At 39.3% G+C, this 23,182-nt stretch overlaps 1 protein-coding gene across 1 annotated transcript in view; it reads right to left on the reverse strand.

The window, feature by feature from the left end:
* Positions 1 to 2,275: 2,275 nt before the first annotated feature.
* CHRFAM7A (CHRNA7 (exons 5-10) and FAM7A (exons A-E) fusion) overlaps positions 2,276 to 23,182 on the reverse strand; it is a 34,115-nt gene continuing 13,208 nt past the window's right edge. Inside the window, exons 3-10 of the mRNA XM_059858225.1 lie at positions 17,567 to 17,611; positions 14,680 to 14,789; positions 9,942 to 10,021; positions 8,622 to 8,789; positions 8,042 to 8,236; positions 6,712 to 6,798; positions 5,925 to 6,034; positions 2,276 to 3,900 (exon numbers count right to left, since the gene is read on the reverse strand). Coding sequence (XP_059714208.1) covers positions 3,382 to 3,900; positions 5,925 to 6,034; positions 6,712 to 6,798; positions 8,042 to 8,236; positions 8,622 to 8,789; positions 9,942 to 10,021; positions 14,680 to 14,789; positions 17,567 to 17,611 — 1,314 coding nt within the window. The 3' untranslated portion in view covers positions 2,276 to 3,381. The remainder of the gene's footprint in view (positions 3,901 to 5,924; positions 6,035 to 6,711; positions 6,799 to 8,041; positions 8,237 to 8,621; positions 8,790 to 9,941; positions 10,022 to 14,679; positions 14,790 to 17,566; positions 17,612 to 23,182) is intronic.

Below are 23,182 nucleotides of genomic sequence, written 5' to 3' on the forward strand. Positions count from 1 at the left end.
CTTTGGTTAACCTTCTTGTCTTGTTAAAGAAGGTGAAGAATTTAATTGTCACAGGTGAACTGAGACTACATCCTGCAGCTAGAGACTGTAAAAAGAATTTAAATAAATCTTTAAAAAAAGTCTTACATAGTATTATCAATTCCTATATAAAATAATTTAATATTTTAAATACTTTTTAAATAATTTATCTGTATTTAAAACTAAGTTTTTAAAATTTTATGTTTGGAACCTTTTTTGGCATTAACACCTAAATAATTTTTTAAATATTAAAAAATCTTTTAAATATTCAATATGTTTCCATATAAAAACAGAAAAAGTAATATACATTGTTCACACATAGTATTGTACATGAAACCTGAGCTCTAGAGTGAGCTTTTGAATTTGTCAGGAGAGTCATAGCTTAGTTGTGGTGAACCACTTCTTATTTTCTCTCTGGACTTTTTAAGATTATAACAGATCTTTACCATCAATTTGTAGGCTTTAATATTATATACACATACTCTATACAGTATTTAATTTCCATCTCTATGCCCAGAATTGTAAATAATTTTTTTTTCACAGCATTTAGATCAAAATATTGTTTAGCACATACACAAATATATTTAAGACACACACAAGTTGACAAGAACCATACCAATTTTGCTCAGCTCAGTTACAGGAAAATTTAACTTAGAGGTGCCAAGTAACATAATGGAGGAGTCACTCTTACATTTAAAATGTATAATTAACTTGTTAGCAAATGTTTACAGGTTGTGTCAACAGTAGGAAAATGAGGGCTCCCTTGTCCCCTTGGTGCATTTGCATTGACCCTGCCAATGATAAAGGCAGTGTGGGCAGAATGCTGGTGTCTCACAGCCCCTTCAGCAGCACCCCCAGCTCTCTGACAGTTTTACCAACTCACTGGCACAGACTCTGGCAGGATTTCATGTAAGGCCAAACTCTCCAGTTTTTGAGGGTAGGCATATCTGTCACTGAAAATGAAGTTTACTGTCAAATTGTAGTTTGCTTTCTCCATCCTCCTGTATTTAGAAAGATGATTTCCACAGATACTGTAAAGGGATTTGGGTGGCAAGAGGGGAACTCTCATGCTTCCTCTACCACATGCATCAGGTACTATGAGTGCAATAGTTGTGTTCCACTGTGCAAGGTAATCCTCAACGCTCTTCATTTTTCTTTGAAAAGCTGTTCTCCAAGAGGACCCCAAAAATTTACAAAGACTAAATGGAACACTCTACATAGCTATTTAGGGATACTTGCAGCAGGAAAAAATACCAATGCAAATCAACATTCTCATCAGAAAGCCTAGCCTAGAAGGACTACCCAGAAGAGGAGCAGGTGCCACATATGTGCACTTATTCACAAATGAACAAACTCACGTTTCAGAGTTTGCACTCATAGTTTCCCATTCATATGCAATCTATAAACTAGAAACTGTTTGCAGGAGTTATTACATGGCTTAATCGTAATAGTTGTTCCTGAAAACATAACTTCTTCACAAGTAATTCTGACACGTGGTTTCAGGATGCAGTTACAAGAAGGCTTTGAATGTTTTGCTTGTGTCTTTAAAGTGAGAGATTTGGAATGCACCTTAAGAAAAACAGAATTCCCAAACTGAGAAATATCCTGCTTGCATTTCATTCCTCCTGCCCTATCTCAGGTGCAAAGGTGCTTGTACAAGGTGTTCAGTCAGGTGAAGAGTGGTACCTGGGGTGACTTTGGGCTTGCTTTCCATGAGATTTGATTTTCCTTCTTTCAAGGGAGCAGACTCTGAGAAGGAAATTGTTACTTAGGGAGGATAAGCATTACAGCAACTTAATTTTAATCCATTTTAAGAGATAAACTGAGGCCTTGAGTTTATTTCACAGTAAAAACATGGTATAACAACAGGCCTCAGTTTGTGTCTCTGAAGGTCTCAGCCAAAAAGTTTTGATTCTGTAGGACAGAGGATGCAACCAGTGCTAAACTAATCCTCACCCACATCTTGTACCACTTAGAGCACTGGTTAGGAATACTGGTGTGCCAGTGAGAGACTAATTCTCAGCTCTTATGTGCACACAAAGTTTCAGGTCCTGATGTTCTCAGCTCAGCTCTTTCCATTGAGACATCAAAGTGACATCAAAACTAAGCATATATTGACAACAGAATTTCAGAACCAAAAATAAAGTGCTGACTACTTGTTTTGCCTTTGCAGAAGTCTGTCTAGACTTAGGAAATTTTGTATTTAAGTTTTTACCTTTCCTTGAATGTATCTGCAGTGTGTGTATATAAATATATATTTATACAGTTAATAGTTTATATCAGAAGCTTTATTATTCATTAGTACTCATCTGATGATAGAGTGAGCAGAAAAGGTGCAATTTTCTTGTAAAGACAATGTTACGGTGACTCAACAGACGGAGTTATATAAAAGGCTAAGCATTCAGCAGATCAAACTTTTAATTTTTAAATGGAAACCTTGATCTCAGGATTTACTGGCTTTTTTTGCTTTAGATTCTTCATTTATGCTTAAGCCTGTACAAGACATTGAGTTACTTTTTCCACACTGGAATCCAGTTAACAGTAAAGAGACAAGTGTGGGGGTTGGGTTTTTTTAAGCAAGTGATGATAAAGGCATCTTAAATCAATCATTTTTCTTTTTGATAGTTAAAATGGCTATTATTTGAAAGAATGCCTTTCTGGGAGAAGGAAGAAGTAGTAAGTAGTAAGCTGCAACAATTACTGTGAAGCCTGTTTTAGAATTCAAGCCTAATTTCTAGGTCAAATCCAGAAAGATATGAAGGACAAGTTATGTGGTGTGTTCTCAGCTTTCAGGTTTCTGGTGTCTCAGACAAATTCAAAATCCTGAAAGTCATATATGTTGTATGCAAAGTGCATGGAGGGAGCTACAGGGTGCAAGTGAGGGGCTCAAGAGCTGCATGACATTTCTCCCTTTTCTCTGTTTGAGCAGCCATTTGGATTAAATCTTCTCTTAAATATGTCTATGATCACTCATTCAAATAGATAAGATGGACTGTACTATCCTTTATAACAAAGTCTGGAAGAAGTGCCATTTCTGACATTGCCTACCTCTTGTTTTGGAACAGCCAGTTTGAACATGTGTAAGAGGTGGTGGTTCAATACCCCATCATTCTGAAGGGACATGCAGCCACTTGGCATTTTCCACAAAAGAGTGCTCAGAGGAGCTACATAGACATAGCCCAGAGAGAAACTCTTGCCTTCCCTTCTGAAATGGTGCCATTCTTCTAAAAGGAACTCAGGACCAGGGGGGGGGGGGGCAAAAGAAAGCAGACAATGAGAAGCATTATACTCATTAAAAACAATCAAAGACCCCACATTCTTATTTGCTACATACCAATCAGAGAAGCAGGTTTTAGTTAGGAGTTAAGCAAAATCTTTAGACACAGCCTCTACAAAGTTTGGTGCTGACATTAAAATACCAATTGTACAAATGATTGTGAATACTGAGAAGGCCATCAAACAGAGCCGATCCACTACAGAGGCTGCAAATTTCCATTCATTGCAAATGGCTTCCTCTTCATCCTGGTCTCTGAATCGGTTTGCAATGTACCTGACCTCTTCCAAAATCTTAGCCAAGTCTGGGTCACCTTCAGAGGGGTGCCCACTGTGCAGCAGGTTTTCTTCATCTGTTGGTGAGCAGGTCATCCTCCCACAGATCACACCCGAGTCAGTGGTGGGTGTGCAGTGAACCCCTTCCAGCCCCCTGAAGCCAATGTACAGCATGTTGCCATTACTGGCCTGCTGGCCACTCACAGTGTTCATCTCCACACTGGACAGGCTGCAGCGCCGCTGTTTGTGTTGGCAGGCAGGCCGCACTTTTTCTTCCCCTGGTCTTTTCATCCTCAGAAACCAAGCACACCAATTCAGAAGGATGATTCTTGTCTGAAAGAAAATTTTTGAGGATAAGCATCTCTTCACACAGCTGCTGTCTCTGGTGCTGCAGGTATTCAGGCAGCGGGGGTGACTGGCCCCTGGTGTCTGCTTCGCCTGCACTGCATTCTAGAAAATGCTGCTGGAGTTTTCCAGCTGATTAATTTACCAATCACTGGGGTTCTTTTCTTATTCTAGCAGTGATAGTGATTGCCTCAGGCTGACTATCAGTACTGAGACTCCCCTCTCCTCTGATGGGAGTGTCCACAGTGTTGATTCTTCCTGACACTTGAACAATGACATGGCAGCATTTTCCACCTTTACTAAAAGCCGTGAGTTAGACAAAACCAAACCAAACTCTTACTGATGAAGAGTTACTTTTTAATAGTCTTAATAACACTGCTTTGGATGGTAGTCAATGAAGTTACAATTCTTTTTCTCTTATTTGTGCTCTAATATTAAATTCATATCTATTACTGTTTGGGTGGGGCTGCTGAAAGAGATTTTGGACAGGACTGGACCACCAAGCTTTAAAATGTTACGGCTCTGTGTTGCAGATTTTAGAAAAAAAATCTGGATATAGCATGAAGAAAATATGGAAAAATTACTTTGATTTAAAAAAAAAAATACTTTGCAGATTTAATCTGTGTATATCATTTTACTGTTTTCCACATTGCCTTAATCCAGCCTTACAGAAAATGCAGGAAAGCCAGAGACTGTTCCACTTCAAATGAAATCTTCTGTAATTTATTTAAATCAGATTTTAAGACCTCATTCCAGCATTTCTTTTTCAGAGGTCTAATTAAATATTATTGTATCATATAATATGCAAACTTTTTCCTGTTATTAATATTAGATTTGGCCCATTTATTCTGACATGGGTTGTTACTCAGAGTAGATGCATGCAAATATCCCAGCTGGAGAGAAATCTTCCCTTGTTACTTTTTAAACACTATCAAGCTCCACCAAGAAGGATAATATTCTGTTAATTGAGGGCCTTATCCAAAATACACCAGTGTCCAAATAATGTTTGTTGGACTTCAGCTTCTCAACAGTCCAGCTCACTCCTCAACCTCAAGTACTCTGTTTTCTGAGGATGTTTGGCTCAGTACTAAACATTGTCCCCTTTAGGTCATCAAACACACGTCTCAAGAGACCTACCTTTAATTCTCTTCACTGAAATTAATTTTAAAGCCACCACCCCAGGACAAGCCAGGGAATACCTCATTATCTCTTGTCCTCAGGGTGCTGCTGTATGCACATTTTTCCAGCTAGTAAGGATAATAATATCTCATTGTTCTAGAGAGAAAAAAGAAGAAAGGCCTGATGCTGCCGTGAGCTGGGTGAAGTCAGAGGAGGGGGATATTTAGCTGATGACAGCAGTGTGTAGTAATCTAATATCAGCACAATGTTCTCTGTAAAACCCACCCCTCACAGAAAGACATTATTTTAAAAGTCTTATGTCTTAGAAAAAATACTTTAATTCTTTGGACTTTACAGATGTTCTTGAAAAGAGATATAAATATCAGGATTTTCAGAGAAAATTCCACTTTAACAGCCGTCTTTAACAGATACTTTTTAGGCTATGCATGTTTCTGTTTGGGCAGCAGCTAAGGATGCAGCAGCTGCACAGCTGCACCTCGAGAGCACTTCATGCATTTCTCATCTCCATCAGCACCTTACTCTATTCTTCTACCTGGTTCACTTCTAACATCTGGAGGTTATTTGAAAATCACCTTCATTTATATATTTAGGTTTTAACAAAATCCTGGGTTGTATGTAGCTGTTTTGAAGGACATGAGAAGTTAGTGGAGGTATATTCATTCTCTCTTGTACACAAATATTTTCTAAGAAACCAACCACATGGAACATATCTGGACACTTCATTTCTGGTGAAACTGCTTTTCCAAACAAAATGTCTGGGAAGGATTTATATGTTTTTAATAGGAGGAGGTAATCATGGGCCATTAGCTACTCTATTGCATCCCTGAGCTGGACATTTATGCCATGGATAGTGAAGGAAAATCAAATCTTACCCATTTGGGCATTTTTCCTCCATCTGGATCATGATGGTGGTATTGTAGAACAATAACAGTGACAACAACAGAAAGACCAACAATAATCATAGTGCTGGCAAAATACTGAGCTGCAAAATAAAGAAATAATTACAGGAACATACTTTGGCTGATATAGCTTTAATAAGGGGTGTTTATATATGCATTCAAAGCATGTAGTTCTTTTTCCAGTTTTGTATGTTTTTCAAGTACCTAGAGCAAGTACCTTCTCTAGGTACTTGTGAAAGATTGCTCAACAGCAGAAATATTGGGTGTTATTTTGAGGGGATAGCCAGTGTTCAGCTGTTGTTTTTGTGGAACTGAGCACCTGCCTTTTTTAAGAAACCTTGACACAGGCTGCCTTCTAATTTTATTTCAGCATTATTATATAAACTGACTGGTACTTGTTTTGAAAAGTTTCTCTTTTTGTTTGAACAATTACAGTGGGAAGATTTAATTACATTTAGCTCATGTGTTCCAGTTTCCTAATTGGAATTAGGAATACAGAACACAATCAGGCTAATTGCGTCAAAACTGCAACAAATTCTTCCATGGAAAATTGATTGTCTTTTTCCTTCCCCAAATACACATAGGTTGTTTATTTCATTCAGAGCAGAGAGCACCCATCAGAGCTCTTACCAACTGGCAATATTTTTCTAATTTAGTTGCAGTCATCCATTTTACAGCTGGTGATTTGCCTTAATGCTGGCCTTTGTGCAAAGTCACTGTACCTTGTTTGCTAAAAAAATCCAAATGATTAAAAGCTTACCAATTAATGGCACAGAGTCAGAGGTTGCTGGCATAATTTCAGCCACGAGCAGCATGAACACAGTGAGAGACAATAAAACTGTTATACCTAAAAGATAAACATGAAGTACAAAATCAAATCAGTAGCTTGTAATTACAAAAGGGAGAGAAACAAAATGAATCTGAAGGAATGTTCTCTGCAAGATGCAATCCCACAGTAATCCTGCTCCAGCACGTTAGTGGTTCTCATGTCCTTCCTTGTACTGCCTCAAGTTCAGGGTAGCAGTGCTGCCAAACCCGTGCCAATGCTTGCACAGACATGGATATTTTTACATCCTTGTAATGGTTCAACTTTTATCATCATTTGCTAATTAGTTGAGGCAAATCAAAGCAATTCTTGCACTGCATTAGCTTTAGAAACATGGTGTGAATCTGAGTATTTGGACATGTGACACTTGATCAATTGTCATGGAAGCTACAGGCGGTGTGATACATAATTTCCTCAAAAGCAGATTTGCTGCCTTGGATGGGCTTTGGTATCCTTTGATATTAGTGTTGGGCTCTACAGGGGATTTTGCCCAAGCAGTCTGGACTGTTGATTTTTGGAGTTTGACTTCTGTTGCTCAGTGATGAGTTTCCATCTTTCTGGAAAAAGACTTAACTCTTTTCTCAGAACTAGACTTAAACAATAACGAGTCATCATCAGGTGGGAAAGGATTAAGGAACAAAGAATTCATCTTAAAATATGGTGAAGGACAACTTAATTAAGGAGGCTATTACCCCTCAACTAAACCATATTCTGGAAAAATGTCAATTTTTCTACATTTAAACAGCAATGTTTACTTAGTAGTAGTCAGTTAGTTTGAATTTTGTATGGGACAAAAGGTTTCTTTACATAGTTAAACTCCATCTTAAAGATCAAGTACTCAAAATCAGATTTGTTTCACAAACCATTGCTTAAGTTAAAATTCACTATAAAAAGTAAAATAGGAGTAATTAGAATCAATCTTTCTGAGAAGACAGAACCATAAGTTCTTAATGCAATTCAATACTAAAAGGTAGTATTAAGAAGAATTCAGTGTTAAAGTGTTCAAATGTATATTTGTGAACTCAAGTTTTACCTAATGAATGTGAGATTCAGCAAATAAATGTCAAAAAATGAAAGCCTGCTTCTTAAGGAAGGTACTCAGGAATTGTTTATGCCTCTGCTGGTTCAGCATCAAACACTAAAAATAGCTCGTGAGCCAGGACACACAAACTATTCCTCCTGCCTAAGACTGTTTAAAAAGTAACTTTAAAAGGACAACCTCTTTCATCTTAGTCATATTTACAATATCCTATTAATACTTTACCTAGTGAGATTTTTTCTCCTGAGTCTGCTGGAAGCAGGAAAACCAGCAAGGCAAGTGCAGATATCAGGACACAAGGAATGAGGAGGTTGAGTCCGTAGTAGAGAGTCCTGCGTCTCATGGTAACTGTGAAGGTTACATCTGGGTAGGGTTCCTTGCAACATTCATAAAAGCTCTCAGTTCTCTTCCCAGGAACTCCTGTGTAGGAGAAAAGAGGAAGAAAACCAGAAATGAATCTGAATAAACTGTGTAGTTTATGGTGTTTATTTTTGAAAAGGATAAATTTAGTTTTCCAAGTTTTGCTACTGGTAAAACTACTTAAGCCTAATTCCCACTTTTTCTCAGCTGATAAAGGAAAATCAGATAAAAGATACTTACAGAACTCAAGCAGCAAATTTATCTTTTTTTTTTTTTTTTTACATTGTTTTGCATCTGAGATCTGTTCTCAAAAGTTTCAAATGCCACTGGCTAGGTCATTTATTAATTTAATTTCTCTCTTCATTTCCCAATTGTTACTCCATCCATTTCAGCAGTGGAGATAAGGCTGCAAGTTCACTGTGTAAATAGGGAATGGAGAGCTTACCTACTAAATCCCATTCTCCATTTGAAATATAGCCAGATATATCTGCTTCTTGCATTTGTAAGTCCAAGGACCAGCCTCCATAAGTCCAGGATCCAAACTTCAGGTTACATTTCTGAACATCAAATGGAAACCAGCGCACATCTATGTAGCATGAGCTCTTAAATATGCCTAGGTGAGATTTGAAACAAGAGCACTAATTTTAAATGCTTGTTCCACAGAATTTCACGCACATTTTTTAACCAGAACTTGTTCTATGTTGTGCCTTCTGGTTTTCATTTCTAAAGCATCTTTCGTTTCAGTCCTGTCTTGACATGTAAAGAGCAAAAGTCAGTCATAGAGAAGGGAAAGAACTGTACCATTAGAAAGAACTGTACCATTAATGTGTTGATGTTATTTACTGTGTTTTAAAGATACTCTTCCATTTTGGCACATAGTGGAAGAATATTCAGATAAGAACTCAGATTTCAAGATACAGTATTTCAGGAAGAAATGAAGCAGAATATCTAATCTGTTTCTATTTCTTTTACTGACTTAAGTAAGAAAACTTGAAACATAAGAAATCCTGAAATATTTATTTGCTGTTTTATTAGATTTAGATGATATTGATTTACTGAGGAAAGTGAGCTTCTTTTTCACTTGTTGAGTCAGACTCTGTCCTTCAGCAGTTTTCAGAACTGAACTGAAAAACCCCCACCAAGTGGAATATCTTAAGAGAGCATCTTAAATCAAGAAGCAAACCCCTGAAACCCTCTGGACATCTTAGGCAGAAAACCTAATTTGTCTGGAAAGCATTTGCTCTTCTGCTGTAGTTTGCAAAATTCAGATGCTAGGAAGAGTTAATCCTAATGATTATGCTAATTGAGTTGGGGAAGAGAAACAGTGCTCCACTGCTGAACATCCAGACCAAAAATTGTTTTGATGAAGCATTCACTGAATAATTTCAAATAGAAGTACATCCAAGATGTTGCTAAGCATCTTACTGTAAAGTTAACATATTAATAAAAGAAACACTAAAATAACGAAATAAAAATTTATTGAGGCATTAACATTACTTTAATAAACAACATCTTTTTATAGTGAAGATTTCCAAGCTTCTGAAATTGTGTATTATGACAGAAGAATTTCCATAATTGTAATAAAACATGGATCTTGTATGACAGTTTTTGTGCAAAGGTGTTAACCATATAACCATAATGCATGTAGGCTTACATCTATCAGATGACACTAGCTAAACAAATGAAATGTAAGAGAATTTATGGCAAATTTGAAACCACACCATACACAAGTAATCTACCAAAATTTGACATGGAAACAGCTTACCTGGTGGCAGGTATTGGCAATGTCCTGAAGAATTGACTAAAACATTAGTGTGAAAAGTAGCATCAAATCTTTCATCAGCACTAGAACAGGGGAAAACCAAAATGGGTTATTTGCTCTTTGACTGGCTGAAGAATGTCTGAAACAAATCTGTTCTTATAAAAGGACTATGTCACCTCCAAAACTTGACAGCTTTTCTCCTGCCACCAGTTTTCTGTGGCCTCAGAGTAACTGGCCTGATGCTTCTGGGTTTGCTCCTGATTAAGAGGTGTAAGGGAAGGCCAACCACCTCATTCTTGCCACTCACCTGCCCATTAGATTCATTATAGTGCCTTGGCTCTATTGATTTCCTTTTGGAAAGTGAGCACTTTTTAAAAACTTCTCAAGCAACTGTACAGGGAAATCTGTTCTCTTGGTGTCTGTGTTAACAGCATCTAATGAATATTGAGGAGACGAATGAATAGTGAGAGACACAGTGTCTGTCTCTTCCTACCTCTTTGTATGGGTGACCATTATTACAACATTTCATACATGAGCCCCTTTAACACAGCTCCAGCCTTCATTATCTACCTCAGACCCCACAAACTGCATTCAGACAAGAAGGAAAAGCAGCTCTATTCGAGGTGTCAGTGCAGTGACATGGCCAGCACTGCCCTGGTGTGCTGTTTCTAGACAGCAAGTCTCTAGAAAAAGAATCATAATGGCATTTGGAGAGTGCTCCAAATTATGAATTTGCATCTACTGCCAAGGAATATCTTGATTCTGTCTGGCACTATGTCCCAGGAATTTACCAAGCATTAACGTTTTAAGGACTTCTGCATGGGAAACACAAGGAGACACAGGCTACAACTGGTTGTACTGTTGTCTCCAAGCTGTCACCTGCTGGCGTGGGTTGGCACATGAGGCAAGTGCAGAGCCAGCTGTACTGGGCAGGGCAGGGGAGCCACACAAGCCTCAGGCTCTGGATGCTTGCAGCAATCTGGACTTCAAAATCTGTGCATCTCCAGATTGATTGGAACACTACAAGTCTCTAATGTCTCTTTGCCTATTAGTGGTTTAGTATCTCGTAATTTTCTAATCACCTTTTAAGACATTATCAGAAAAACAGTAAAAATCTGAGATGGTCATAAAGTGAAATACTCATAACTCTAGGAGAAAATCAAGTATATTAAAAGGTGTTTCTTAGCAGGAAAATCCTTATTGAAATATTCTTTTTTTTGAAAAGAGGAATTTAATATTTGATCTAGTCTGATGCAAATTTTGTGTCTCAGAAGCTAAAATAAAGCAACTGTTATTTTAGATGTTTTTAATTGGCATTTTATTTCCCCCTTCTGTACTTGAATAACTTTAGATTTTAAAAAATATCTGGGCTGGTTTGTGAAATTTGCAGACAAGAAAAAGCTAAATCCAAATAATTACTTGCCCATCTGGAGTTGCACTTTTTCCTGTGGTGAGCAGAAGGCTCACAAGTATTGAAAATACTTGCAAGTATTTAATGTGAACTTTGAAGAGAAGCAGAAAGTCTCAGCATTGTGTATGTTTGATGCCTGATTCTAGCACCCTGAGGGGCAAAGGCACTCAGTTCTAAGGCCATTGAGCAGTGTAAGCCACTCCTTCAGCTTCACAGCTCATGGCTGCATTCTCCCAGTTTGTGTTGCAGCTCCTCTTCCAGCTGGAGCTCTAATTCTTCTCCTTCCACATCTTGGCTGCCTGTTTTTGTGATATTTGTAAGAAACTGGTGCTGCAAAGATCTCTACTGATTGCATTGCCAAGTTTGATAGAGGATACTGGGGAGAGGGGCAGCAAGATCACACACACTTTCTCTCAGATGTGCAGGCACAGTGGTGCATGAATCTCATTTCCTTAGAAAACCAGACCTAAAGTCCTCCAACAAGGTTCTGTATTAGACAAATAATTGCTTTGACTTGAAATTAATAAGGGTTAGATGATGGCATTCAAATAAGTAGTCAAATTTAGGATGTAAAATTATCTGTGCCACACAAATCACTTGTTAAGTGGAAATTAATGACTCCTGAGCTGGGTTCTGTTCTCTTCCTCTGGAGTGGAGAGTAGTTAAACACCAGGGAGCTGATTCTAAGACCTTGCTGCTGTTTCTGATAATTGGCAAAAATAGAATTTTCACAAGAACACAAATGATCAAGGAACCTTGATTTCATTGCCACATGACTTTGCCTTTCATAGGCACATGCTTAAAAGAATATCCAGTGGTAATCAGATTCAAATATGAAATTCTTTGTTTCTGAAAAAGGAGCATGTGTTTTTCCATGCTGTGTTTCTAATCATTTCTGAAATGCACTGCTTCTATTGGGAATGTACTAAGTAGCTTGAAGAAACTGGACTGAAATGTAATGGAATGATAGAAAATAATTTCTGTTACATTTCCTCTTCAGGGTATAACCACTTGTAAGCAGATATTGATTACAGGACATTGAGATGACAAAGCTGGACCTAGCAGATAGCATCTCACTGGGACCTAACCTCATGTTAATAAAGCTGGAAAAATGAAACTCTTAAGATGAGACATACTTCCAGAATTTTTGTTATTCCATGAAATACTGAACACTATGTGGCATTTGAAAAATAACTCCACCAGAAATGAACACTTTTAATAAGTGTAGTTAAAAGTGGATGATAGTCCACATGACACTAACACAGTCAATGCTGGAATTTGTACAAAGGCCTAGATTTTCTTTCCTCAGAAAAACTCCAGGTGAGCTGGCCCTGCTCTCCCCACAATAGACTGGATGTAAAATTTAATACAGCTGCCACAGTTTCTCTGTACTAGGCTGTAGCAAGATGTGTAAGAACTCAAGGCATAGTGAAACATGCATTCATTAAAATGGAAAGTGAATTTATAGTTCATTAATTTCTCTGTAACTGCAGATGCATGTCCCTAGTGAAGCATAGAAATGGAAAGCATCTATCTCAGAATGGCATGTCACTAGAAGAGAACATCATAATATTCCCAACGTAATTTCAAACAGGAATAAGAATTTATTTTAAATAGCTTTGCTCTCTGACTAAACTCTGCATAAGATTTTTGGATTAAATATGTGTTTGTAATAGAGAAACTGTAGAATAATTATTTCATGACTGAGTCATAGTTAACAATCTGAAGACTTGAAGACCTGTATTAACAGAAAAATTGTGGTTTCAATTTTCCAGGTTATTGTGACCTTTCTCATTCTATAAACCACTCTAGCTACAGTTATCATGCATATATTAATATGACTAATTCCTAAACTATTACCCTTTCATTTTGGATATACTTAAATACTGAAGCCTAAATCATCAGGCACATTGCAAGTCTCTCCCAGGTATGTGATATATACGAGGAAGAATATTGTCATAACTCATTTTTTTGGAAATCACTAAATTGGTGTTGTAGAGCACCAGTTTTATGGTATACACAGCATGTTGTTCATCAGGACAATGGAAATGAAGGTGTCATTTGTCAGATTCTCCCAAGAACACTGTCCTTTATGGAACCAGGGTAGCTAGAGATCCCTCAGTGTTAGCTGTACCTCTGGGACAGCACTGCCACAATGCAGGCCCTAGAGAAGTAGCCAGTGCCTGGCAAAGGCTGCCCCTGGTGCTGTTATTCCATTATTACAGTGCAACAGCACCTGTGAGTGCAGCACTGAACATAAAGGTGCTCACCAAAAGGCAAATGGGAGAAAACTGCAGCTGCCATTGGGAACAGCCTTTCTCTAGGTCTTGTTGCAACAAAGAGCAGCTCCTGAAGTGGGAATGGGGATCGGGTTGATAAGCACAGCAGGGTGTGTTCTTAAGAGACATAGGCAGAGAAACAAAGGAAAGAATGCCATCAGGAAGACAACATCTGCACAGGCAGCAAAACAATGTACCCTGGCTACCACAGCAGAGCCAGTGCTCCATGTGCAGGGCAGATGTAAGTTCTTTCCTGTACCTGGGCAGCAGCACACAAGCCCACAACAACTTCTGGAAAAGGCAACTGGTTATAGAGCAGGCAGCTCTCAGTGTTTTATTTTTTGAACTAAATAAATTCCACAATGGGAACTACCATGGAACAGTACAGCCAAAGAATCTCTCAATGTCAGCCAAAGGTTCTGCAGTGGATTGATGGCAATCTGTCTGTCCCTGAAATAGGCCCAACTCAGAACACTTTGATGAGGAGAACAGCAAATATCTCAGCTATTTTTGTAGCAGGAGGAGAGAATAAGAGTAAAACTGGACATGGAAAAATGCAAAGATCCTTCCTGGCAATTACCTCTCCTGTCTATAGCGAAACCCAAACTAAGCCCTGACAGGCAAACATCAGATTTGATTTCACCAGTAACCATTTAGATCAAAAAGTTTCAGAGGAAATTATCATTATCCATACAATTGAACATCATCTCATAAAAGCTACTCAATTAGAATGGCGGTAGGGACAATATTGTTGTTCCCAAAGTGTTTGCAAATATGTCCTTCTCTTCTGTGAAAAGGAGACTGGTAATTTTCCAGTATTCCAAACACTTAGAAAGTTTTGGAAAATTATTTTAAAATCTAGGCATTTTGATGAAATGATTATTCATTTATCTTGCCTTATCATTGTGTTTGGACAGGGTGCTAGAAAGCTTCATGTAGACCCCCTTTCCCAGGAAAAGCTGGAGCAGTTGAGCTTTCCAGGGATATTTTGCAAGTCTATAATTCTGTGATCTTCCCTCCATCCCCCCACACACAAAGAAAATATGTCTACCTGTTATAGAGAAGAATATCGGGCTTCCAAATCAGTCCATCAGGAAAACGGACATTCTTCACTCCTGGGTATTCAGACACGTTCCACTGCAGATAATGGTCTGTCCAGTACTAAGCCATACACACAAAAAGTAAGTTAGGTCATCTCATCCACTGGTTTACTGTAGTTCTCTAGGGACTGGATGGGCTGAAACAATAGGTGTTCTCTTGTTTAGCTCAAGGGTCTGAAATGTTTGGAAAGAGTGAATTAGGCCACCTGGAGCACAGTGGAACTCAGAAACCCCTCATTTTCAATTCACACTGCATGCACCTAACAGCCTAGAAGAGATTTGGGGTGCTTGAATTTTGTTGTTCACACTGCCTCAGGTGCCAGTTTGGGATTGAACTGCTTTTATAATTCAGACAGTAACTTCCATTATCTTTATCTTCATAGGGACCTTTGTTCGCTGTGGTTGGAAATTCTCAGGTTGTAGTACCTTGCTAATAGGCATAGGGTAGAGCAGCCAGCATTCACTGCTGACAGAAGATGACTGTGATGGCACAAGGGTAATGCCAGCAGAAGGTCTTGGCAGCTCCTGGGGCCTGACTTTGGGCAATCTCTGAGGCAGCTGCTCCATAGCACTGCTCAGTCCCGTAAGTTTCCTCCCTGGCTGGCACTTCCAGCACTAGAGGAAGCTGCCCTGGGGCTGCCTGTGCTCCTTTCAGCCCAGGCCTGGCTGCTGGCACAGGCAGGCTGGCACAGTTGCTCCAGCAGGGCTTTGATCTGAGCTCAGCACTGCTAAATCCTGCACTCTGTCATTGAAACATATGGTAGAGCACAGAGAAACAAGAGCAGAGCCCCAGCCTGCAGCCAGCTGAGCATTGTGGCTACCCCAGCATGCTGCTTGCCTCCTGCACTCCAGGCAAATAGCAGCATGAGCTGCTGCATTTTCCTGAAATTGAGGCTGTACATCACTCCTCCCTGTGCAAATGACCTGTCATGGTAGTAGGGTGGTTTCTGTTGAGCACCAAGGATATAAGGAATAAAGTTCAATTCATTTTACAAAATTTACCAAATTTTCTCTGCTTCATTATGTGCTTTCTCCATTATTATGTTTACATTAACTTCACTTGGCTGTAGGAATCATGTAACTTACAGTGAGGACTTGTCCAGATTTACCAAGCTGTTGCAATGCTAAATGTTTCTTTCTTAAATGTAAACTTTTAAATGGGTGAGCAAATGTACAACACTTACCCCTTGTATCTAGTGGTCCTTGTCAAAATGTTTGATAGACATTAAGGTCAGGAAAAATTACCAGTGGGTATTGTGGAGGTAAATGTTATTGGTCATTCTCATGGGGTATTCACATCAAAGTGGTCTATGGAATTCCTTGTATTACTGTCACAGGCAAGTTTTGATTTGATACACCAAGTTACCCGTGAGCCTCATGCTGCAGGTATTCAGATACAGTCCTGTACCTTTACAACAGCATAAATGACCATTTTGATGCATTCAACACAATGAATAGCATTCATCATGCAGCTTTTGTGAAGTGTTTACTGTATTTATTTTTGGCTTCTGCTTCTATATTTATCTCATTTATTTTTTACAATGAGTTTGTAGCAAAACCAGACAAAAGATCTGAGTTGTGCACAGTTTTTTCCTTTAGCTTTACAGAAAATATTTTTTTTATGGTAATCTTCAATTACTTGGCTCTGTTCATAGTTCTTGGTTTCACAGTTCTCTAGCTAAGATACATCTGTTGCTCACAGCCATCTATACACAGCTTCTATCAGCTGATCAACTGCTTCTTAGATTTTTTCAGAAGTTTTACATGCATTTTCCCAGTAAGCTACTTTACATTAACTTCTTAGTTGACAAATGTCACTAATTTTTTTACCACTTCATCTTTGTGTAATGTGGAAGTCCTGAGATGCCAGGATACATCTGGTTTTTTTTCCAAAGGCTGTCATTCTAAGCAAATCAGCTGTGTGGGTTTAAGGCACTGAAAGCCGTGGCTCTCGTGGCTTTGGGTGACTCATCCTCAGGAGCTGCCAGAGCAGGTCACTCACACTCATGGTGGGAAGGCCAGGACTGGCAGGCTGCATTCACTGCCAGCTGAAGGCATCCTGGATATCAACATATCCAATCATTTCCTATCCCAGCTTACATTAGGAGTTCCCATGGCCATGACACTGGAGCACAGGGTGATGCTGAGTGACGTAAATCCAAGGGCAGCAGAAAACTTAATAGTCAAGGCTGCATTAGAGATCATGTTAAACAGATTTCTGGTTGCTCTGTTAGCCCTGTGTACAAAGTGCTCACCCATCCAGCAGGGCATGATCTGCTTCATTTTGCTTTAACTTTAGAGCTACTGTTAAAGGAGCTGAAGCACCTTTAATTTGGATTAAAATAGCAAAGAGCTCAGGGTGCTTTGGTTAGTACCAATCTGTGTGATTAAGCAAGGCTCTGCTATATCTTAGATCAAGTTTTAGATTTTTGATGCTAAACAGTATTGCCATGGAGATAGTGGTCAGATGAAACAGTCTGCCTGTATAAATACTAGATTTATATTCCCCTTTCTCTCAAGTTACTTTTTGTACTTAAGTATTTTGGGGATAATTACACAAAATACATTTAAGATATGTTGTATCATAAAATTCATTTAAGATTAATATTTAAGATATGTTGCTGATTATACACACATATATATCAAGGAATGCAATGGAGAGAGATTTCAGGTAAAAACTTTTTTCAGATCATTTAGAATAATAGAATGACATATGCTTGCCTTAAGCTTTGCTTTTAATTAGTCTAGAACACCATTAATAGACAGTTAAAAACCCCTTTCCAGATTAAACTCTAAAACTGTAGGGGAAAAACAAACATACTTTGTTTCAAAACTTACCATTTGTAGCCAAATATTTGTGGTTAATACTTGATTCTTTTCATCCTAGAGGGAAGGAGGAGAGGAAGAAGAAAAAAAACAAACCACAGTTTAGTATTATTTAGATAAAATAATACCATTAAATACATTTGGCTATTATAAAATAACCAGTTGTGCTAAAGTACCTTTCAAAGCAATGGGAATTGTTGCTACTCACTTATTGGAATGGAAGTTTTCACAGGAACTTTTTAATTTCAATTTCATATTACTGCAGTCAGTCAAACTGTTTCCTGGGGGTGCCCTTCTGCCAGACTCTTCCCTCGGGCTCCTTCTTTCATAAAGTCTCCAAAGGCAAGGCAGATTACAGCAGGGGCTGCCTGTACCACCTTTCTTAGGAGCAGCCCTCTCACGAATTAACCTTACCCAGCAGACAGTAGAATAGGCAGGCAGTAGAAAAACAACGAGCAAAGTGTGGCTGAGCTCAGATGAGCGGTGTTGGGGCCATTCTGAGGAGCTTCTTAACAGGCAAGTGGCACCTCTTGGGTCAGTGGAGCTCTACAAAATGTGCTGCATCAGCTTTACCAGAAAACTGTTGTCAGGGCAGGGTATTATTATTCTGTGAAGGCCTTTCCCCTGCACTCCTGTGACTGATGTAGGTTCAGGTGACACAGCAGGCATCTTAATATTAATGCTGAAGTTGTAGACTTAAATTCTTCACTGCTCAGACACAGGAAAATATCAGTGACCTTTTTCTGTGGAGGTACTGTATCAGCATCCACCTGGCTTGTGTGAAGCTAATGGAACATACTATATATGCAGTCAGCATTCCACATTTTCCACTCTGAGCACACAATCCCTGTCCCAACAGCAGCCAAAGCTCCATTTACAGTCTGAGAAAGTGTCATAGGAAATTCAGTCACATGTACAGCCTCAACGGCCAGAGTTGTTCCTATGTCTAGACCTCTGAACTTAAATCTGTCACTCTTGAACTTAAATGCCATTCCTAAATGCCAAAAAAAGGCCAAAAATGTTAATTACATTTCATACTATAAAAGCCCCCTTTTTAATGACACAATTTACTAAGGGTAAATTTTCCTCTTCTGTTCTTGTTTTGTGAACTACTAACAAAAAAGAACTCCTGAGAAACCTTTCATTGCAACTATTTTAGATCACCACATTAGTAGGAAGTTACACAGCATGTAAAATCAAATACCCTGCAAGGGACAATGGCATTTTTAAAGCAAGAGAAACCTTCTGAGGAGCAGCATCAGTAAATGTATGAAAGTGTTACTAGGCTGTGTGTGATCACAACTAAATGTACAACATAGAAAGATTTTAAATAAAGATGGCAATGTGCATGAATAAAGTCTACCATCATGCACACTCCTACCTTGCTTTGAAACAAAAAGCATAAAAAATATAAATAATCACAGACCACAGCTAGTCATTCAGCACTTTTCCTCTCTATTTTCTGCTTCATCACCTCCATGAACCTTTTTCAAAACTATCTCAAGTGGGCAACTCATTTAAATGGCATCCTGGGGAAACAGGTCTCTAACCATTTGGTTTCAGAAATCCATTATTCAGCTCCACTGAATTTGCATGGTGAAGGCATTGCTGAATATGTCAGCCAGGCAAAGCAGTAATTAACTTGCTCTAGTAGCTGTTATTCTCTAGCCCTACAAACATTAATTTGGAACCTCTCTCAGCCTGCTTATAGTGTTAGAGCACTACAAAACTAGTCTGTATGGGATCTTTAATTCATGAATGAAGAAACAATCTTTAAGAGGTCGTTCATCTCACCAGAACTAAAGTCTATCGAGAAGGGTTGCTAGCTCAGGGCATGTAAAATCTACATGTTCCTATTCATCACAGGCAATTTTATGTGAGATGGAAATGCTGCCAATGATAACTTGTCCTCCAAAGTTCAGAAACACTTTCTGAAAGCTCTGTGTGCTGTCCCAGGTGAACATGACAAGTTCCTACAATGCGGTGTCCTGTCTCAGCACCTGAGCAAAGCTGAGAGCACCACTGCTGGGTGGTTTCTCTGCACAGCTCTAACTGGCTACAGAGGTGCAGAGCAATTCAGAATCCATTATGTTGCAGGAAGCCTGTTTCAGGACTATTAGCTGAATGGCATGGTTAAAGCCTGAGTTAAATTCCCAGTGTGATCTCTTTCTACACATGAATGGCCCCAGCTTTAAATTAGTGATGTTTCAAAAAGTCCTTTTCAGCAGCCAGGGATTGTACTGAAGCTGGGCTGTTGCTGGTGCTTGAGCTGATGCCGTGCAGTGGGGGTCTGCTGGGAGGGCCTGAGCCCACAGCACAGGCATGGGAGCTATTTTAGGAGTGGCAGGAAGGAGCTCTACCATCAGTGCACATCACAGACCCAGGCCAGAGAGCTGCCACTGAGCGCTCAAAGTAGCAGAGCTGAGGGGGACTGCAGACTTTCAAAGCAGCTGTGCTGCTGGCAGCATGATTCAGCTGCCTGCCACTGCCAGGGACATGGCAGAGCCACCACAGGTTGGCATGCAGGACACTCTGCAAGCATATTCTGAAAGCCAGGAGTTGTTCTGAAGTGTGATCTTTCACTCAAACCTAGCTCAAAGAGCCTGTTCTGAGAGCACTGACTCAAACGTGACCTGTACCCTGAAGCCAAGCCCTGAGTGAAGATGGCCCATGCTCTTCTCATGGTATTTCTTTCTGTTATTTGAAGCATTTAGAGCCCAAAAGAGGGTTACATATGAACTAAGTGATTTCCACTTGGATCACTATATTTAAGGTTCCATCAGTGTTTGAATCATAAATCCTACCATTGCTCCTCAGATATAAAAACTTTACTGCCTGCTAAAGCTTGGTTTATGGCAGTGTTTTGAGTTTTTAATGATGTTTGTTGGAACAGCTTCCAATGTTTTAGTCATTATTGGATTGACTCATCCATCACTAAAGGAAAGGTTCTGATTTTAGAGGGTATGTCACTCTCTGTGGCCCCAAGTGAAGTTGGTAAATGGTGGGGGCAGGAGACATCCTGCAGGGTTTCTCCCTGCTTAGGAGAGTTTTTTTGACACCGTTTTAAATGCTTCACAGCAAACTACATGAGCACTCTTTTCAACAGAGTTGTGCAGTACCTCCCTGTAAAATGATGGGGTGTGCTTGAAATGCTTCAAAGAACCTCACCAGTTTTTGTCACTTCATTTTGTAAACACTTAAGAGAACATTTTATATGTTTTGAACACAAAAACAAGGAGGTTCCTGTTACAAACACTTTCTGCTATAGAGGAGGAAAGAAAAATGGCTTCACATGTTGGAGAGTCTTCCCAACAGAGAATGAGACCAGACACTGCATCAGGTTGGGATTGATGTGGGTTTTCCTCCATACCAGCAGCTTTAAGTTACTTGCTATTCAGGCAGTACTGGCCAAGTAACCCTGCTAGTGGAGAGTTAGGATTCCTTGGCACAGTGGGAGGTGGGTGGAGGCTGCTTTGGTCATCTCTATCCATAACTGCAGAGAGGGCAGATGGCAAATTGCTACTGGACTGCTTGTCATGTTATTTTGTGGTAGAACAGGTAATGAAAGGAAAGTAGCTGACATCAGGAGACTTGAATAGTCCTTGAATCATTTTTTTGAAGATAGAGGTAATAACTTCTGCAAGTCTTTGAAGGAAATTGCACTGTCTCCATTCTTCCAGTTCCCACTCCTGGTTTTGTCTGGTTTTTTCAATTTATACAATCCATCAGACTGATCACCTTTGAAAACACAGTTACCAGAGTTTCAAATTATCCTTCCCTTACCCTGTGCTCCTCAGAATATATACAAAGAGAAACTTGATAATGCTTTGTGAAAGGTGTTAGCCTGGACATTATAAGCTCTGTAATGACATCTGTAGACTTTCAAATGGATTTCAGCACATGTAGCATCCACACTAGAAAAGCTACTGGGCAACTGCAAGGAGAAAATGAACTAAAATAAAGCTGCATGCCTATAGAGTGACATGCAGTGATGTGCAGCCCCTAGCAAGAAACACATACTTCCCAGGGACTAGCCTAAGGTGATATCCTGACTAAATCTATGAGCTGTTATTTCTGCACTTCAAATTTAGATTCTTTATTTTTTATGTGGTTGAATCTCACCTAAATTACAGAAAAAGTTATGGCTCTTTGAACTGGGCTTTAATTGCTTTCAACCTTAATAAAGACTTTGTAAGAATATTTTAAGACATCACTTGTTACACCACAATACTATGTTCCTGATTAGTACCCTCTAGCAAAACTGGAGCTAATAACTGTAGTCTGAAGTTAACAACACTCTGACAGCCAGTGAGAAACATGCAAGACACTTTCTTTACGTTATGTGATTTTCACTTTTGTGTGCTTGAATGTCATCCTAGTGGAACCAGCAGGTTAATCAGTTCATTAGCTCTTTTTGTCTCAGCACTTGCTCATTGAACATTCTCAACATTTTCTGATCCACAATGTCAAATGACCTGTGCCTACTGACATTCCCCCCCGCCTCATTTCAAATCCTGTTATGTTCAATTTTTGCTTCACACTGCTTGGGGTTTTCTTCCTGTTCCTTTCTAGGGTCATGCCCTGATCTCACTAAACTATCAGCTGAAAAAGCCAGAATTCCTACAGGCTTAGTTAGTACTGAGAGGAAGGGCTGGAGGGTGAGCTAAGCACTCATAAACTGGCCAGGTGATGGAAGATGGGTGCTACGTCCATAATGGCAGGATGAATCTAAGATCCTCAAAAGTCATGGAGAGTAGTGAAAGGGCTGCACTTCCATCCCTGCCCATGGTGCTGGTGCACAGCAGCTCCCTGTGTGACCAGCCTGCAGGAGAGGCCAGAGCAGTGTCTGCTCCAGCTCCACTCATCTGCAGCCCTGAGAGCACCACAGTGACCTCTCAGTCTTCCCACAGTAAGTCAGTGAGGGGGTCTATTGGAAATATCCTCTCCATGTGCCAAGGTTAAAGCTATGCTTTTCTGTTAAAGGTGGCTCAGGGCTTCTTAGTCATGTAGACAAAATTGAATTTTGCTATCTCAGTGGTGAGGATAAAAATCAGTTACTTAAAAAAGCCATCCTGGTGCTTCTGCAGGAACACTGAAATGAAGACTGCTGCTGCTGGCCAAGGACTAATCACCCATAGGTGGGCTGGAGCTGCAGCCAGTGTTGATCTTGAAGAATGTAGTAGAGGGAATTAAGAAGTTTGGGGAGGTTTGTATAGGAATGAAAAGCCAAACAAAGAGTTGTCAATGTGAAAAATGTTGTTCAAGTAAAAGAAAGATGAAGAAACAGTCAGTGTACGTGATTTGTGACGTAAAAGATTTGAATTTCTGGTGCATCTTTCCCACCCAACTTCCTTTTCACCATGAAAGGAATAGGCCAGTGCAATTACCCTTCACTTCTCCAGTGGTCAGCAATAGACCTTTTTATACAGTAAAATGGTTTTTACTCAGCTTACAGCACATATTCCCAATTAAGCAGAAAACGCTGTGTAAACAGTTATTACCACTGCAGAAATAATATTAATAATATTCCATGATCCAGCATGTGAGATTCAACATCAGGAACAGACAACAGAATGTTTCTGATGTTTTAAAAATAGGTGGAAATGACAGAAAAAATATTCAATAAAA

Source organism: Haemorhous mexicanus, chromosome 13 (assembly GCF_027477595.1).
Source record: "Haemorhous mexicanus isolate bHaeMex1 chromosome 13, bHaeMex1.pri, whole genome shotgun sequence".
NCBI classification, from domain to species: Eukaryota; Metazoa; Chordata; class Aves; order Passeriformes; family Fringillidae; genus Haemorhous; species Haemorhous mexicanus.